The following is a 14,978-nucleotide window of genomic DNA, read 5'->3' on the forward strand; positions in this document are numbered from 1 at the left end:
AATACAATGTTCCTGGGAAGAGCCCCCAGCAGACCAGAGGTGGGATGTGAAAACAAAGATAGTTGTCACCCCTCCTGTCCGTTGTACAGAGGTGTGCATATCATGCACCAGAACCTGGGATGGAAGCCTGAAGAAGCCAGAACACATGGGCTTCTGGAGGCAAAGTAGGACACCATCTCCAAAAAAAAAAAAAAAAAAAAGAAAGAAAGAAAGAAAGAGGAAAAAAAAAAAAAAGACATCATCTCCAGCAGGAGAGAACCACCACCTTGAGGAACTTGTCTCAAACCAGTTTTGAATCCAAGTCACAAAAGGCCAGGCACCTTCACCAAGAAGGCAGGTGAGAAGGACTGCTTCCCAGTAATACTACCTCCTGGCAGCTCCTAGAGGCCTGCCTTGGTGCCATGGCTCTCACCTGGATCTGCCCTTTGCCCATGATCTTGTCCACGATCTCGTTGTTGTCCTTGTTGACCTTGGTCTTGTCGTAGCACTTTTCGTAGCACAGGATCCTCAGGGACTGGGAGCCCTCCAGCTCAATCTCAAATTCCTGGGGAAAGACGGTATGACAACCCTGAATCTCCAAGGCTGACACACACAGCTTCCTGGCTAGTGTGGGCCCCAACTTGGCAAGGGTGAGAGGGGGGTGCCCAGGGCTCAAGAGGAGCATGTCAGAAGGCATGCAGGAAACTTCCTCCCTTGCTACAGCTCCAGAAGGATCTGAATTGCTGGCATAGTAGAGTCTGGGCCTGAGCTGAAAACCCCACGTCTAGCCATAAACACAGTATCAGACGCTAAGTGAGCAGGGAGTGGAGGGCAGAGAGGTTAGGGAGACGGAAGTCACCCAGCCAGCAGGCCCGACCATCCCCCATCAACAGCGAGGGAGCACAGGGAGTGGGGTGGGCATGCTTGGTGACAAGCTCAGGGGTCCCTGCGGGGACGCCAGCCGCCTCCACTCACCTCATCCCACTTGGGCTCTGTCGTGTCCCGGAACACCCTGGTTTTGGCTTTGCTGACGAAATAGCCAAAGGAATCCACCTCCAGGGTACAGTACAGGTCTGCAGCAGGGATGGGCAGAGACACACTGAGTGAGGCCCAAGGCTCAGGACCTCGGGAGGGCAAGGTGGATAACTGCCTCTGTCCCCTCAACCTCCCTGCAGGACACCCTCTGTGTTCCCCTTCCCCCAGCCCTACGGGCTCTGACTCCTTCCCACTTCTCTGCCCTCCAGCTACACTGGCTTCCGCCCTCTGACTTGCCCTGCGGCTCCCACCTGAGGCCCTTACGCCCGCAGTCCCTCCATCCCTGGTCCTTGCTCGGTTGCCTCATCGCCACTGAAGCCTCAGGCTAAAGTCTTCACTGGCTGGGCTGGCTTCCCTTCACCCACCAACCCCAGGTTCCTCAACAGGGCACCTGGTTATTTGAGGCGGAAGTCTCTGGAGGGCGTCTGACCTCTGGGTGCTGAAAATCTGGAGTAACCCCCACTCATGGCGACAATCGAAAATGCCCCCAAAGCCTAGTTTGTTGTTTTCTTCACAGCACTTGACTTTAACTCAAGTTCTCTTTTCTGCCTGTCTCCCCTCACCGTATCAACCCCACACAGGCAGAAACCCCCAGTGAGACCCAGCTGACGGGGACACAGCACTGGGGGGCCACCCCAGGCACTCTGCAAATCCACACCCTCCCTGTGGGGCTCAGACCCTGACACCCGTCCCTGTCCACGGGAGTGACCACGGTTGCATCCCAGTGGGATGGCGCATGGGAAGGGCCTTGGGGCTATCCGAGGCAATCCTCTGCAGTGGGAATCAAGGGGCAGAGGTCAGAGGGTGGACATCCATGCCCCTCAAGGCCCCATTCAAGGGCTTTCCTCAGAAGGGAGAGTGGATGGAGCTGCCCCCGAGTTGTCTCTGGCCGGGTAGGACGGGGACCAGACAGAGCTGGCTATCAGGGCATGCTGCAAGGTGGGCACAGATTAACAGGCGAACAACACCAGAGGCCTTAAGCACCCTGGCCTCTGCCAGGTCAGAAAGCAGGTAGAGAGATGGAGGGCGAGAGTGCCGTCCCCATTTACTGACTTTCATGTGAGTGAGCACTGTCAGGGGTTAGGGGGTAGTTCGTGAGCTAGAAGGAGGGCTTTGAGTCTGACTGTCTGGGTTCAAATCCCAGCTCTGCACAAATCACTGAACCTCTCTGCCTTAGTGCTTTCATGTGCAAAGCAGGACTAACAATGGTGCCTACACCCCAGGCCTGACTGTGCAGATGTAATGAACATACTGGGACAGAGAGCCACAGCTGAAGATTCATGGGGCCTGAGCCCGCTGAGTCAGAGTGAACACATGTGCGGCGCAGGAGGCTGGTAGAGGGAGGTGGGGAGGATGATGTGGAGGTCAGGAGAGATTTCTGTAGCATGTCTAACCTCTGACCCAGTTTGGAGGGAGAACACCTGCTCTGGGAAAGGAGGCCATGCCACCTCCATGGCCCTGCTCCCTGAGGCCCATCCCAGCCAACAGAGAGCAAAGAGAGAGGGTAAGGCATCTGGGCATGCTGGGCCACAGACTTAGGTGTGTGGAACAACCTTCTAGAACTTTACCAATCGGGACTATTCCTGGGCAGTGCCCCCAGAAAGGGGTTCCATGTGTCTGGGGAGGGCCCAGGAGGCTGCCTTGCAGCATGGCCTGAGTGGTGAGCTCTGTGGTCCTGGCCATAATGAGAAACACTGTTCTAAAGCAAAGGGTCTGGGCTTTGGTAAATGGAGTATTAGGGACCTTGGAGTGACATCAAGGGCATCAGAGCAGAAATGCACTTGAAAAGGCTCCGGAACAGGCCAAGGCATCACCTACACACTGGCCACCTTAGCGCTTTCTCTAGCACCTAGTAAGGTACCCAGGCACCCAGCAGTAAGGGACCCCCATGAACGTCACAGGAAATGCTTGTCAAATGGCTATCTGCGTGGTGCTGGACAGGTTGGGGGGCCCAGGGCAGACCTCTCCTTCCAGAGACGAAGAGTAGGGAGAGGGAAGGGGCAGGTGGGGAGGAGAGGAGTCAGGATCCCTGGGTTTCTGATCCTCTGTGAGGTTCAGTCCCTTTATCTATAACTCAGTTTTCTCATCTGGCAAATGGGAAGAAAAATTCCTATGGGGGGGGGGGACCTAGATAAGTGTAACTGTATCTTGCCAAACACTAAGAACTGCAAGCATGTGGGCGATGGTGATAAAGAAGGCAGGAAAAGGGACGCGTGTGGCAGGGTGCTGGCACAGCAGGGCACTCAGGCATCTCTAGGAGAAAGAAGCTGAGGCTCTGAGAGGTTAATAGATTTGCCTGAGGTCCCACAGCTTGACAGGGGCAGATGTGGGGTTAGGGTCCAGGATTTCAGACACCCAGAAGCTAGGGAGGGCTTAAGGAAGAGCAGACCTTGGAGACACAAAGCAGGAACGACCTTCCTGCTAAGAGGAGCTGGTTCCTGACTGCTGGGGAAATGCCCACCCACATGTCAGGGCCCCAGCCTGGGGAGAGCAAGGCAGACTTGATGAGCCACGGGAGGCCCCTTCAATGGGTCCACAGGGACTTCCTGTGAAAGGATGAACCATGGCCCCTGCTCTTCCTAGGGCTAGGGGCCAGGGGCACTTACTGGCTGACTGCTTGAACCCCTTGGCAGAGTGGACGATGACATGGAGGAAGCCATAGAGTCCAGGAGACTCATCGTCTGTAAGAGAGGAACCACCTGGTTAGGTTTGGCGAGAGGCCGGCTTCAGACCCCCCTTCTCACCCCAGGCTCCCAGGAAGGCCAAAAGGGTGGCAGATACCATCTGAGCCCTGGTCTCGCACCACCACCTAGTGGCCGGAGGAAGAAGTTTCCAGAGCCCACTGCTTCCTGGAATTTGAGCTGGTACCCCTTCTCCCTCCACTCAGCCTGGAAGGCCAATCCCCATCTTCCCTGCTGGGCCAGGGATCTCATACCATTCCACCAGGGGCACTTTTCCTTCCCCTCTAAAAACTGCTTATCCCCCCGCTGGCTGTTCTCCTCAGTGTAGGCTTTCAAAGTGAAAATTAACCAATATACATCTGCCCCCTAGGGGGCAGATTAACCCCATATGGGGAGGAGAGCCTGCCTTCAAAATCCCTCCCCAGCATCCACGGGGCAGCCAGATTCTACCCATTCTGGACCAGCACTGATCATGGCTCTCCCTCGCTCAAAAAAACCTCCCACTGGTCCCTCAGCTTGAACAAACTCCTTTGCTTGGCATTCCAAGATCTGCCCCTGGAAACTTCTAGCCTTATTCATCATATGCTAATCCACCTACCCTTTTCCCCTCCACCACCACCAGGCCCCATGCTTTGGTCTTTTGCTTCCATCATCTGACTACCTCATGAACATATAACAACACGATTCCAGTGCACAAGGGTGCCAGAGCCTTCTCTCAAGCCAGAGGGGGCCGGGGAGCAGTTGGGACCATGTGAACTCAGTAGAGAACAACCCGTTTGAGCTCTCTGTGTGCCTGGAAACTGGGTTGTTACAACCACGTGTCTGGCTAGGTCCTTATGGAAGGTTCCAGCAATGCCCTGGGAGCTTGGACCTGCTGATCAGACAACCTTGGGTTCTCGATCTTACCGTCTTTATTGCTGGTGACGGGAATGTTGTGTACAGTCCTAAGTTTGAAACAGGATCCCGTGAGCACCTGGAGCTCCACGGAGCTCAGGACAAAGGCCTGGAGATCTGCAGGAGGAGCCAAGAAAGGACAACATCATCAGATCCACCAGGACCCGCTGCTCTTCTCTGGGGGCTGCTGCAGGAAAACAGCTTGGCTCCAGGGGCAGAGTTGGTCCCCAGAAGGGAGGGTAAGATTTGTAGGGACATAGAGACATAGGAACAGTCACAGGTGGCTCACAATTGCGTGTGTGCAACCGCGAGAGCAAGAGAGAGAGAGACAGACAAGCCTGGGCTCTGGGCCCAATCCTATTGCTAATTTATTCTGTGCCATTAAGCAAATCACTTCAGTTCCTTGGGCCTCAATAAGTGCCACCCACTCTGGCCCCTTACAGACAGCCCCAGAGGAGACTGCGGATATGAAAGTGCGTGAAAACACAGAAGGCCACCCTTGCCATGGACACCCTCAGGGCAGCCTAGAAGGGGAACGCAACTTTACCTTTCTTCTGTAGCTTCTGAATGGCTTCTCTCCATTCTGACCTCTCATAGTCTGAGGACAGTAAAAACAGGTAGCTCTGAAGAGAGGAGAAGAGAATTCAGTAGAGTGACCATGTGGCCAAGTGCATTCCTGGCTCCCTCCTGCCCATGTACCCTGAGGCTTGGTGAAGGTGGGAGCTGGGAAGAGAACCTCCTTTCCCGGAAGCCCAGCCACAGGAGTGGCAGTGCTGGTGATGGCCAGCAGGGGGCACTGGCTCCACACCAGCCGGCGGAGGCAGTCCCCAGTCCAGTAGGAGCTGGGACAGCATCCTTGCAAACTGGGCCTGAGTCCGAGTCCCACAAGTCATGGACAGGAGCCCTAGAGAACAGGCAGCCCCGGGACCAAGAAAAGGGGCCACCTCTGTCCCGTCCCCACCCCTTTCTGACCTTTCCATTACGATTGTGGATCCGAAACGGGATCGTTGGGGAGTTAAGCAGCAGCAGGAACTCATTCTCAAACATCTTCTTTTTCAGGCGCTCGATGGCCCGGCTCTGTCCTTTGTTGGCTTTCTGTGGGGGCCGGAGGTCACAGATGGTTTCCCTCACACACGCCCCTCCTCCCTCGGCAGCTCTAAGCAAAGCATTTCCTTGTGCATTCATTATGTCTTTTAATTTTTTTTTTTTTTTTTTTTGTATTTTATGATGCTCTGACATCTTGGGGGAGCCCAGCTGTCCAGGGAGAAAGCTACCTTCCCAGGGCAAGCTGACCCTTAAGCTGGTAAACATGCACATACCTTCCATATACAAACCAATTGGTCCTGAGTTCCTGCCCCCATTCACCAAGCTAATATTCCCCTACCCGTCTTCTCTCAGTGCCATCAGCCTAATAGTGTCATCACTCAGTCACTTCTATAAATCAGATCCTGGGTACCCCACTTCAAAACCTCAGACACCATTCAGCAGAAGGCCCTAACAGCTGGCCTGGCACACGGGGCCTCCCAAGGCTGGGGCTGTCCTCTGTGTCCAGCCGAGGCACCTACCACGCCCTGCCTTGACCCCTCCACCTCAGCTGCACCACACAATGCCTTATTCTGGAACAAGCCCCACTTTTGCAGAGAAGGTACCAGAGAGAAATAGGAGCGCAGTCAGGTTTACCAGTCTTGCCTGTTAAGAGGAAAGAACCAGAAGCAATCTAAATATCTCCTACATCATTGCGCAGCCAAGCGATAGAATAGGCTACAGCTGTTAAAAAGATTCTGACAGATCTGGAGAGCTCTACACAGCACCATTCAGGGAAAAGCTTAAGTGGCAAAAATGGCACACAGAGTCTCGTCTCATTAAAAAAAAAAAAAAGACAAACTAGTATAAGCATAGAAGAGTCTAGAAGAATACACCTCAAACTGTTAACAGTGGGGGGTGGGTGATAATCTGTTACAGCCTGTAGGCTTCAGTATTCTATTTCTTGTGATAACAAGCCAGCGTTAGGTTGGTGATGAGAACAAAAAGAAGTTTTAAGAAAGTATTATTGAAAGAATCAATCATGCTTCTTCTGTGACTCAGAGAACAACAATGCGCCTCCCCGGTGACTCTCCTCACAATATGTCACATGCTGAGGTCAGTCACCGGCAAGACACGGACTCCGTGAGGTGTCTGGCACACCCCTGCAGCAAGCGGCTAGTGGAGCTCAGGAAGTGTGGGTCTGACTGAGCAGAAGAGGCCATGTCTGTGCACCCGGGGCGGGAGGGAGCGGACAAAGTCCACCAGCAACCAGCTGGGAGAAACAGGCAGGGAAGATGCCCTGGGGTGGGGCTGGGGGCCAGTGCCAGGTGGGGAGACAGGCTCCACTGAGGCAGTGGGGGAAGGAGAGGGAGGTCAAGGCCAGTCAGGAAGAGGACACCTCTGCCCCTCTCTGGGCTGATGTGCTCCCAAGGAGACCCTCAGTCCTTGGTCAACCCATACCCCAGACATCCCTGGGGTCATTACTGTGGTCTTCCTCTCCTTCAAAGAGGGATGTCTAAACTGAAAGGGGTGTTTTTTTTGTTTTTTTTTTAAGATTTTATTTAATTATTTGACAGAGAGAGAAAGATCACCAAGTAGACAGAGAGGCAGGCAGAGAGGGAGAAACAGGCTCCCCACTGAGAGCCCGATATGGGGCCTGATCCCAGGACCCTGAGACCATGACCTGAGCCAAAGGCAGAGGCCTAACCCAACTGAGCCACCCAGGCGCCCTTAAGCCAAAAGCCTTCTTAGAAGCCATCTAAGCACAGATTCCTCAACAACTGTTTACAAAGCACCTACTATGTGCTGAATCCTAGAGACACAGAACTGGAGAAAACAGCACTGTTGCTAGAGTTTAAATTCATATGGGGAAAAGAGAAGGTGGCCTGTGCAATTACAATTCAGGATCAATAATGCAAAATAAAGAGGCAGACCCCAGGACCTTTCCAGACACAGTGGGTACACAGCAGGGAAGGCTTCTGGCGAGGTGTGGCCTAAGCTGAACTGACAGGTGGCAAAGGGAAAACAGGCCAACAAACCAAGCCTCTCCCAGCCCTTTATGACATGCATGGGGAAGCCTCCTGAGGGAAAGGGGACTTTCCTCTAGCGACTGTTTTCAAATATATGAATTTAAGGCTATACATTTTCCTCTAAAGAGTGCTTTGGCCATACCTATGGGTTTTGATATGTGTACTCTCATTTTCATGCAGTTCTAAATAGTCTGCAGTTTCCATTAGGATTTCCTCTTTACCTTGCAAGTTTTAATTTTCTAGGCATATACTTTAAGTATATTCTAGTTGTTCATTTCTGATTTCGTTACAGTGTGGACTGTGAATATAACCAGCATGCTATCAATTTTTTTTAGAGCCACCTGGCTGGCTCAGTCAGTAAAGCATGTGACTCTTGATCTCAGGGTTGTGAGTTTAAGCCCCATGTTTGGTAGAGCTTACTTTAAAAATAAATTACCAAAAACGTGTTTTTTAAATTTCCGATTTCCTTTGTGGCTCTAATACATGACAGATGTGTATAAATGTTGGGTATGGGCACAGGCTTCTGTGCATTTTCAGATCAAGCAGGAAGGAACATGTTAACTGTGTCATTCAAAGCCCCTCTCCCCTTACTTATTTGCCTACTTGATCTATCAGTTTCTGAGAGGCTCTTCAAGCTCCTTCTCTTACACCCATCCTTCTTTTCCTCAGGAAGGCCTTCTCTTGCTTTCCTTTTCTATGGTACTTGACATACAGTAGGAAGCTCCCCATCACTAGCCCCACTAAATTCTGAGCACTGACTTTTTGGCCCTCCTTCCATCTGCTCTGTGCTAATGTGCCACCACCACAGTCTTTCCCTGAGTTGGTACTTGAGGCATCTTACTCGAGCATCCCGTCTCCCTTATCAGACTCTCAAGCCTTACAACCTCCCCTCCTTCTGCCACCCTGCCACACCCAGTCCAAAGGGCCCGGAGGAAAAGGGCCTCCCCTCCCTACTCTCTCAGTTCAGATACCAGGCCCTGCTCACCTCCTTCTGGATTTCACTCTTGAGGGCAGAGATCTTCATTTTCATGTCCTCCAGCTCATGGTCTGGGAAGGGATGCACCTGGGGGCTGGCCTCAGACTCTTCGGGGGATGGAAACACTAGGTCGGCCAGGGGGATGTACCATTTGCAGTCATATTGCTGGTGCTTCCTGCAAACAAGTCGGAGAGAGACGTGAGCGAGCGGGAACTTGGCTCTTCAAGCCTCAACTGCTAGGACCAGAAAAACACCCGAGAGGGATTTGCTAAGAACCTGTCTCTGGCAAGAATGATCCGTGTCCTTGAGGAGTCTGACCAAGAAACCCCCATGTGGAGAAATGACAGGGGGCTCTGGTCAGGCAGCAGCTCTGGACCTTGGCCTTGTCAATCTTCAGGCCCGATTGGACTGATGTTTTTAAACATCCCAAACCTCTAATGCTTTTCTAATCCCCATCCCACGCTCTTCCCTCCCCCTGGCCTATCTATACTTAGCTCATAGTCATTGCCCTTTGGGCTGGAGATGGAATACACATGTTATTTTTAACGCCATCCCTGATCGATAGAGGTCACATGGGGGTAGCGAGTGAAAGATTATAAAGCCACATCCACGTCCAATGGGAAGTAGTGTCGTGGTTCATTAGTAATGTGTGTCACGGGCAAAGGACTAAAGGCACAGGTGTGTTTGCTCATTATGACTGCCACCTGTGCTCTAGAATGATCTCATCTAGTTCCAGGAAGTCACCCTCTTTACTGAAGCTCATACTAAACTCTCCTTCCCTCACCTCCCCCAGGACGTGGGTTTGCCCCCACACTCTGGGCCCCTAGTGCTGAGGTGAGCTTAAGTCTTGTCCCCCCTGGGAGGCAGTGTCTAAGACACGGAGGTGGAAAGCAGCTCTCAGATCTGACTAAGGCTCAGATCCCATCTTCTCTACCTCTACTCATGCAACCTTGGGCAACGGATGTAACTTTTCTAAGTCTTTTCCCTCCTTTGTAAGAGTTCTGGGGAAGACTGGAAATAATAGAGTCAAAGCATTTGTCATGGCACCTGGAATGGCATAAGCACTCAGTAATGACAGCAGACTTAATGAATATTCACGGGATCATAGTTAGCAAAAATGTAGAGATGTCTAATAAAAGGAGAGTGCTTAAGTAAATTATGGCATATCCACTTGTAACATCACGCAGGCAAGTAAAAGGGTGATTATGAAGATTAGGCAGAGACTGGGAAAATGCTTATGACGTGAAATGGAAAAAGCAGAGACCAAAATTGGGCATTCACTCTGATTACAAGTACATGAAAAAACACAAGAACGTTTAAAAAAACTGGAAGGAAATATAGCAGCAGGAGACCGATGCTTATGTTCGGGTGGGTGATGGGTTTTTCTCCTGTAATTTGGTTATATTATCTTTATAATTAAAAACACAATTTATTTTTAGAAAAAGAATATGTAGTAAAATGAAATTAATTAATCAATCGATTTTTTTAAAGGAGAAAATAAATCCCAGGGCTGGGAGGGCTCCTCAGGGGGCAGAGTCTAGCTCCTTCCCACCCCGCCCCCTGGACTCACCCTGCGGATGTCTTCTTGAGCTTGGCACACAGTAGGACATCTGTAAAGAGGAAGACGTGCCGCAGCTTCCGGGAGCTCTCCGACACTTCCACCAGGAAGCCGTCCTTCACCAGTTGCCGCGTCTGAGGGAGATGGCACACCCACCCCCACCTGCTCAGGGGGCAGTCAGCCCAGGGCCCAGCCAGCACTGGGGGCACCATCCTGCTGGGAGGGGCTGTGGGGAGGGGACACGGCACCTGGTGTTTAAGGTCACACAGACCTGGGCCTTCTGGTTTAACACTGGGCAAGTTCCCTCTCTGAGTCTCAGTCTTACCATCTGTGAAATGGGCATAATGATGGTTGCCCTGTACCGCGGAATTCATCAAGATGGTCTATGTTAAAGGGCCCAACGGCGGGCACATAATATGTGATCAATAAATGGTAGATTTTTTTTAGGAAATGGTAGATTTATAGGTGCCTGGGTGGCTCAGTCTGTTAGGCGTCTGCCTTCGACTCAGGTCATGATCCCAGGGTCCTGGGATCAAGCCCCACATCGGACTCCTGGCTCAACAAGGAGCTTGCTTCTCCCTCTCCCCACTGTCCATGCTCTCCCTCTCTCTCTACCCCCCAAATAAATAAAGAAATTTTTTTTTTTTTTTAAATGGCAGCTTTACACTTTCCTGCAGCAGTCATCAGCTCTCACCTGGATATACCCTAGTCCAGGATGACCTGGCTCCTCCACAGTGGGGCATGAACAGCCCCACCCCCGCCAGCACTGGGGCATCTCCCCCTCCTCCAATCCTGCCTAAGAACTTGGTCTTGTTTCAGTTCAACCTTGACCCATAGGCCTTCTCAGTCTGTTTTGGCTGCCTCTGAGTGGATTCTACAGCTGCCCTCAGGTGCATGGGAGACCCAGGCTACCTTTGGTGGGGCTGGAGCACTCCTGGAGGACCCTGCAGCCATCTCTAACCTGGGCTCTGGATGGGTAAGAGCCCAGTTTCTGCACTGACACCCGCACATCCCATGGGCTTCTCAGGGGCTGTTGCGATCCATGCCAACCCTTCCCATGTGTATTATAGACCCTGTGACCTACGTATGCTATAATATGTAGGTGAGCACGGTCAAGTCTCCAGTGAACATGATCTGAAACGGACAGTGCTCTGAACCCTTCGGAGATCTTTCAGATAACCTCGAGTCAGACAAACCAATGACACTCCAGGGCTTGCCAACCAGGGCTGGGAGTCGCACACAGGACAGCTCTCTGTGCCCCATCAATCATGCTCCACACCCCCATCCCTATTACTTCTCTCCCCAGGAGACACTGGAGCCTCATACATGTAATAAAGGAGCATAAACCCAGCCAGTCTTCACTTCTAAAGGTCCCGAATGACCTCTCCTGGACAGGAAGCCCTGCATAAGGCCAGGCTGCTGACCCACTCGAGTAACTGTCCCAGCAATTCTTCAAATCGCTTTCCCCTCTCAGGGGTACCCCTGCCCTTCCACCAACAAGGGCCTCCAAGGAACTGGAGCTGCTGTATCACATCTGCACCTGGGATATTCCAGCAACCTGGCAGCCTTAGCCACCTCCCGTTCCAGCCTTTCTTACTGCTGGGCTCACTGCCGAGCTCCTGCCCCACCTGCTCATGCAGGTTGAGAAGCCGCAGCTCAGAGCTCCTGCTCTCAGATTCCCCGGCTCCCTCAGTCTGAGCCATTATCTTCCAGGGACCCTGAGGGCCTCATACTGCCCACGGTAGGGGGTTTCCATTCAATAATGCCATAGCCACAGCCCCTGGACTGGGGGACAGTGCATGAGGCTTGCAGACAGATAACCCCCGGCTAGAGAATCTGGCTCCAGTAAGTATGGCCAAGAGACCTTGTACCAGATATGCAGAGACTCTCTAGGCCTCAGTGAATTATATGACGATTAATGGGACATTTAACATAAAGCTCCCAGGACCTAAAGACCTTTTCTTGGCGGGGCATGGGACATGAAGGTTGGAGAGGTGCCAAAGACAGGGCAGGACAGCAGGGATGGGTGATGTGGCTTGCTGTGCCCTTCTTAGCCTGGGCGAGAGGCAGGGCTGGGTCCTGAGCTCACCTCCCCCTTAGGAGTGGTGACTGCAGTCCGGCGGGGGTCAATGTCCTCATTGATGCTGGACAGGAAGTTCTGGGAGATGCGGAGGGCATCCTGGAGCAGCGGGTAATCTGGATGGTCCACAGGCGTGTGCTTCAGCAGGTCCTGGGAAGAGGCAGGGTGGTGAGTTGGAGGCAGCCGTTCTGCGGCTCAGTGAGAAGACAGTGGGGACTCAATCTTCACCAGAGGAATTCCAAGGCAGGGCCCTAAGGGACCCATGCTCTGATTTGGTCATGCCTGTGAAATCTGAACTCAAAATGAGGGGCCGAGAGGCGGGGTAAGGGCAGTGGTGCCCCTTTATTACTATCAAGTCATTACTCCTCCCCCTGGTGGAAGAAGCAGGGGGAGGGGTCTTATCTCCCCAAGCAGCTGGGAGAGACACCCCTCTACATATCCCCACAGCTGCTCCAAGCACCCTGGAGACCATGAGGCGAGGGGTGGGGGAGCAGGAAGCGCCTTCCCCCACGGCAGCATGAGCCAAACGTCGAGCTTTGCAGCCAAGCTATATCGAGGCTCTGGGGTCCCCCTGGCATGGTTACCGAGACCTGGGAGGGGTGGTCAGAGCTCAGGGCCCAGGGCTCCTCTGCCCAGCTCCCCAAGGGGGTGGCTCTCACGGACTCCAGTGCCCGCCTCCCCACCCCCCCCGGGTTCCGTCTCCTAGTGAACTCCTAACCCCGCTCTGTAGGCCACTCAGGGGCTGACACTTACATGGAGGACCAGGGTGCTCCTGGTGACACGGTCAATGGGCTTGTAGAGCAGAGCTGTTGGCCAAGGCAGGGAGAAGGACACAGAACAGGTAAGACACAGGGAGCAGCCTGACTCCTCAGAGATGATCCTTATCCCTTCACCCGCCTCACAGCCCCACCACCGGGATGCCCAAGTGCAGGCAGCCCCAGCTCTGTTCTTCCCCAGGGTGGGTCGGACGGCACCCACACGCAGCCATGCGGCGCTGGCAGCCCAGGTCCCACCCCACCCCCGCCCGTCTCATCGCATCTCCTGCCAGACATGACTTCTCGAAGGGCCATCCCAAAGGCCTCTCCTTGTCTGACCAGACTTAGAGAGGGCAAAGATGCTCCTCTGTACCCTCAACCCCATCTCATACAGCCACAGCTAGCCTCACCCCACGGCGCTCCGGCACCCCAGCACGCAGCAAGGAGGCTCCCGCACACCCAATCATCCTTGTACTCCTCTGGCCTGAGGCCTGGCGTCACCAGCTGGGAACCGCCAGCTTCGTTCTGACTCACACGGGCCGCCTCATCTCCACGAGGAGACCCCCCTCCATGCCGTCAAACTCCCCGACAAAACAGAACAGGCTGAGGGCCAGGAAGGCAGGCCAGCTCTTCACGCAAAGCCTCTGCTCTCAAGCAAGTGGCAGCTGGGGGAGCGAAGATTTCCCGAAGGAATTCAGGTGGGGCCTCTGGGAGCGCTGACGGGGCTGGGAAAATGCAGACTCAGTGGCAGTGGGGGGAGAGGGGGTCTATTCCCTACCCCCTCCAGGCCAGCAAGTGAAGATGGCTGAGATCCAGCAGGGACAGGTGGAGGCAGCAGCTGGCTGACCACACTTCCAAACCGAGCTTTCTGCAAGCAGCTGTGCCCTGCCGCTCCCAAACAGAGGTGGCTCAGCCTTAGTCCCATACCTGGATGCCTCTGTCCGTGGGGTCACGACCTCTGTCCTCCTGCCACAGGGGCAGAAAGAGGCAGGATGCTGGCTGTGACAGTCCCAGAGCCAATACGCAGGGCCTAACCAAGAGTCCCCAAGCCAAAGAGTCCCCTGAAGCCCTAGACATAAATAGTCCATGCATTGCTAAGCGGACACTTTGGGGAACGATCTGCTGGCCGTGGAGAAGATAGAGTTTCAGTGGTATGCCTTGAGCCTTATCTGTGGCTCTGCTTGGCTACCCTTTAGAATCACTGGGGGAGCTCTTAAAAGAAACAGCTGCCTGTCTCCCTCTCTCCTTCTCACTGATGAAACCCCAATCTCTGCTGGGTGGAACCTGGGAATCAGCATTTTTAAAAAGCTCCTTTGCAGACTGATAGGTAGCCATGGTTGAAAACTATTGCCTTGTGCCAACACACATCCCATGACTTATCTGTAGCCCCTTCTTGGAAATTGCGAGAGATCCTCCCCACAGTCTCTGGGAGCTAAAACGAACAGGACCAGGCTTGGGGTATCCTGGGTCAGTGAGGGTAGAGCCCAGGTACCAGCCGAGGGCTGGGGGGACAGTGTACTGACATTATTTAAGTACCCACCTGTGGCTTAGCTCATCTTCAGGGAGAAATCACACCAGAGAACCCCAAAGACCCAGGAGAAAGTGCAAGTTTAGCAGACACCTGCCAGGGTGGGCCCCAGAGTTCCAGCTTGGGGAAAGCTGATACTGCAATGTCAGCTCTCTCTGTCCCTCTCTCAAGTCCCAGGAGGAAGAGGTTTCTGACTAAGCTCAGAGGTCTGCACAAATGGTGGGTCGGGTTTCAGAGGGGTTATTAATATGCCTGCAGTCACCTAGAGTCTACCTGACTGGGGATGTGGAATGAGTGCCCTGGTTGGGAGAGAACAGCTAGGAGGAAAGGTGGGGAGAGGAGACGGTAGGGAGAGGGCCCTGGGGCCACAGGCAGATATGGAGGGAAGAAGGGGAGGAAGAACCACCCCAATGTTCTGTCTAAGCTCCCTTCGGCCCCT

At 53.4% G+C, this 14,978-nt stretch overlaps 1 protein-coding gene and 1 long non-coding RNA gene across 7 annotated transcripts in view; both read right to left on the reverse strand.

Moving 5' to 3' along the window:
- ABR (ABR activator of RhoGEF and GTPase) overlaps positions 1-14,978 on the reverse strand; it is a 176,649-nt gene that overhangs the window by 39,202 nt on the left and 122,469 nt on the right. For all 6 annotated transcript variants that reach the window (XM_032321120.1, XM_032321124.1, XM_032321122.1 and 3 more), the window contains 10 exons: positions 13,010-13,062; positions 12,266-12,406; positions 10,189-10,310; positions 8,628-8,793; positions 5,562-5,684; positions 5,137-5,212; positions 4,602-4,706; positions 3,621-3,695; positions 955-1,052; positions 413-544 (listed from right to left, as the gene is read on the reverse strand). In XM_032321120.1, coding sequence (XP_032177011.1) covers positions 413-544; positions 955-1,052; positions 3,621-3,695; positions 4,602-4,706; positions 5,137-5,212; positions 5,562-5,684; positions 8,628-8,793; positions 10,189-10,310; positions 12,266-12,406; positions 13,010-13,062 — 1,091 coding nt within the window. The remainder of the gene's footprint in view (positions 1-412; positions 545-954; positions 1,053-3,620; positions 3,696-4,601; positions 4,707-5,136; positions 5,213-5,561; positions 5,685-8,627; positions 8,794-10,188; positions 10,311-12,265; positions 12,407-13,009; positions 13,063-14,978) is intronic.
- On the reverse strand, positions 5,781-7,187 carry LOC116577622. The gene is made up of 2 exons (XR_004280555.1): positions 6,738-7,187; positions 5,781-6,278 (listed from the first exon to the last, which is right to left on the reverse strand). It is a non-coding gene; the product is annotated as an uncharacterized LOC116577622 (long non-coding RNA).

Source organism: Mustela erminea, chromosome 18 (assembly GCF_009829155.1).
Source record: "Mustela erminea isolate mMusErm1 chromosome 18, mMusErm1.Pri, whole genome shotgun sequence".
Lineage (NCBI taxonomy): Eukaryota > Metazoa > Chordata > Mammalia > Carnivora > Mustelidae > Mustela > Mustela erminea.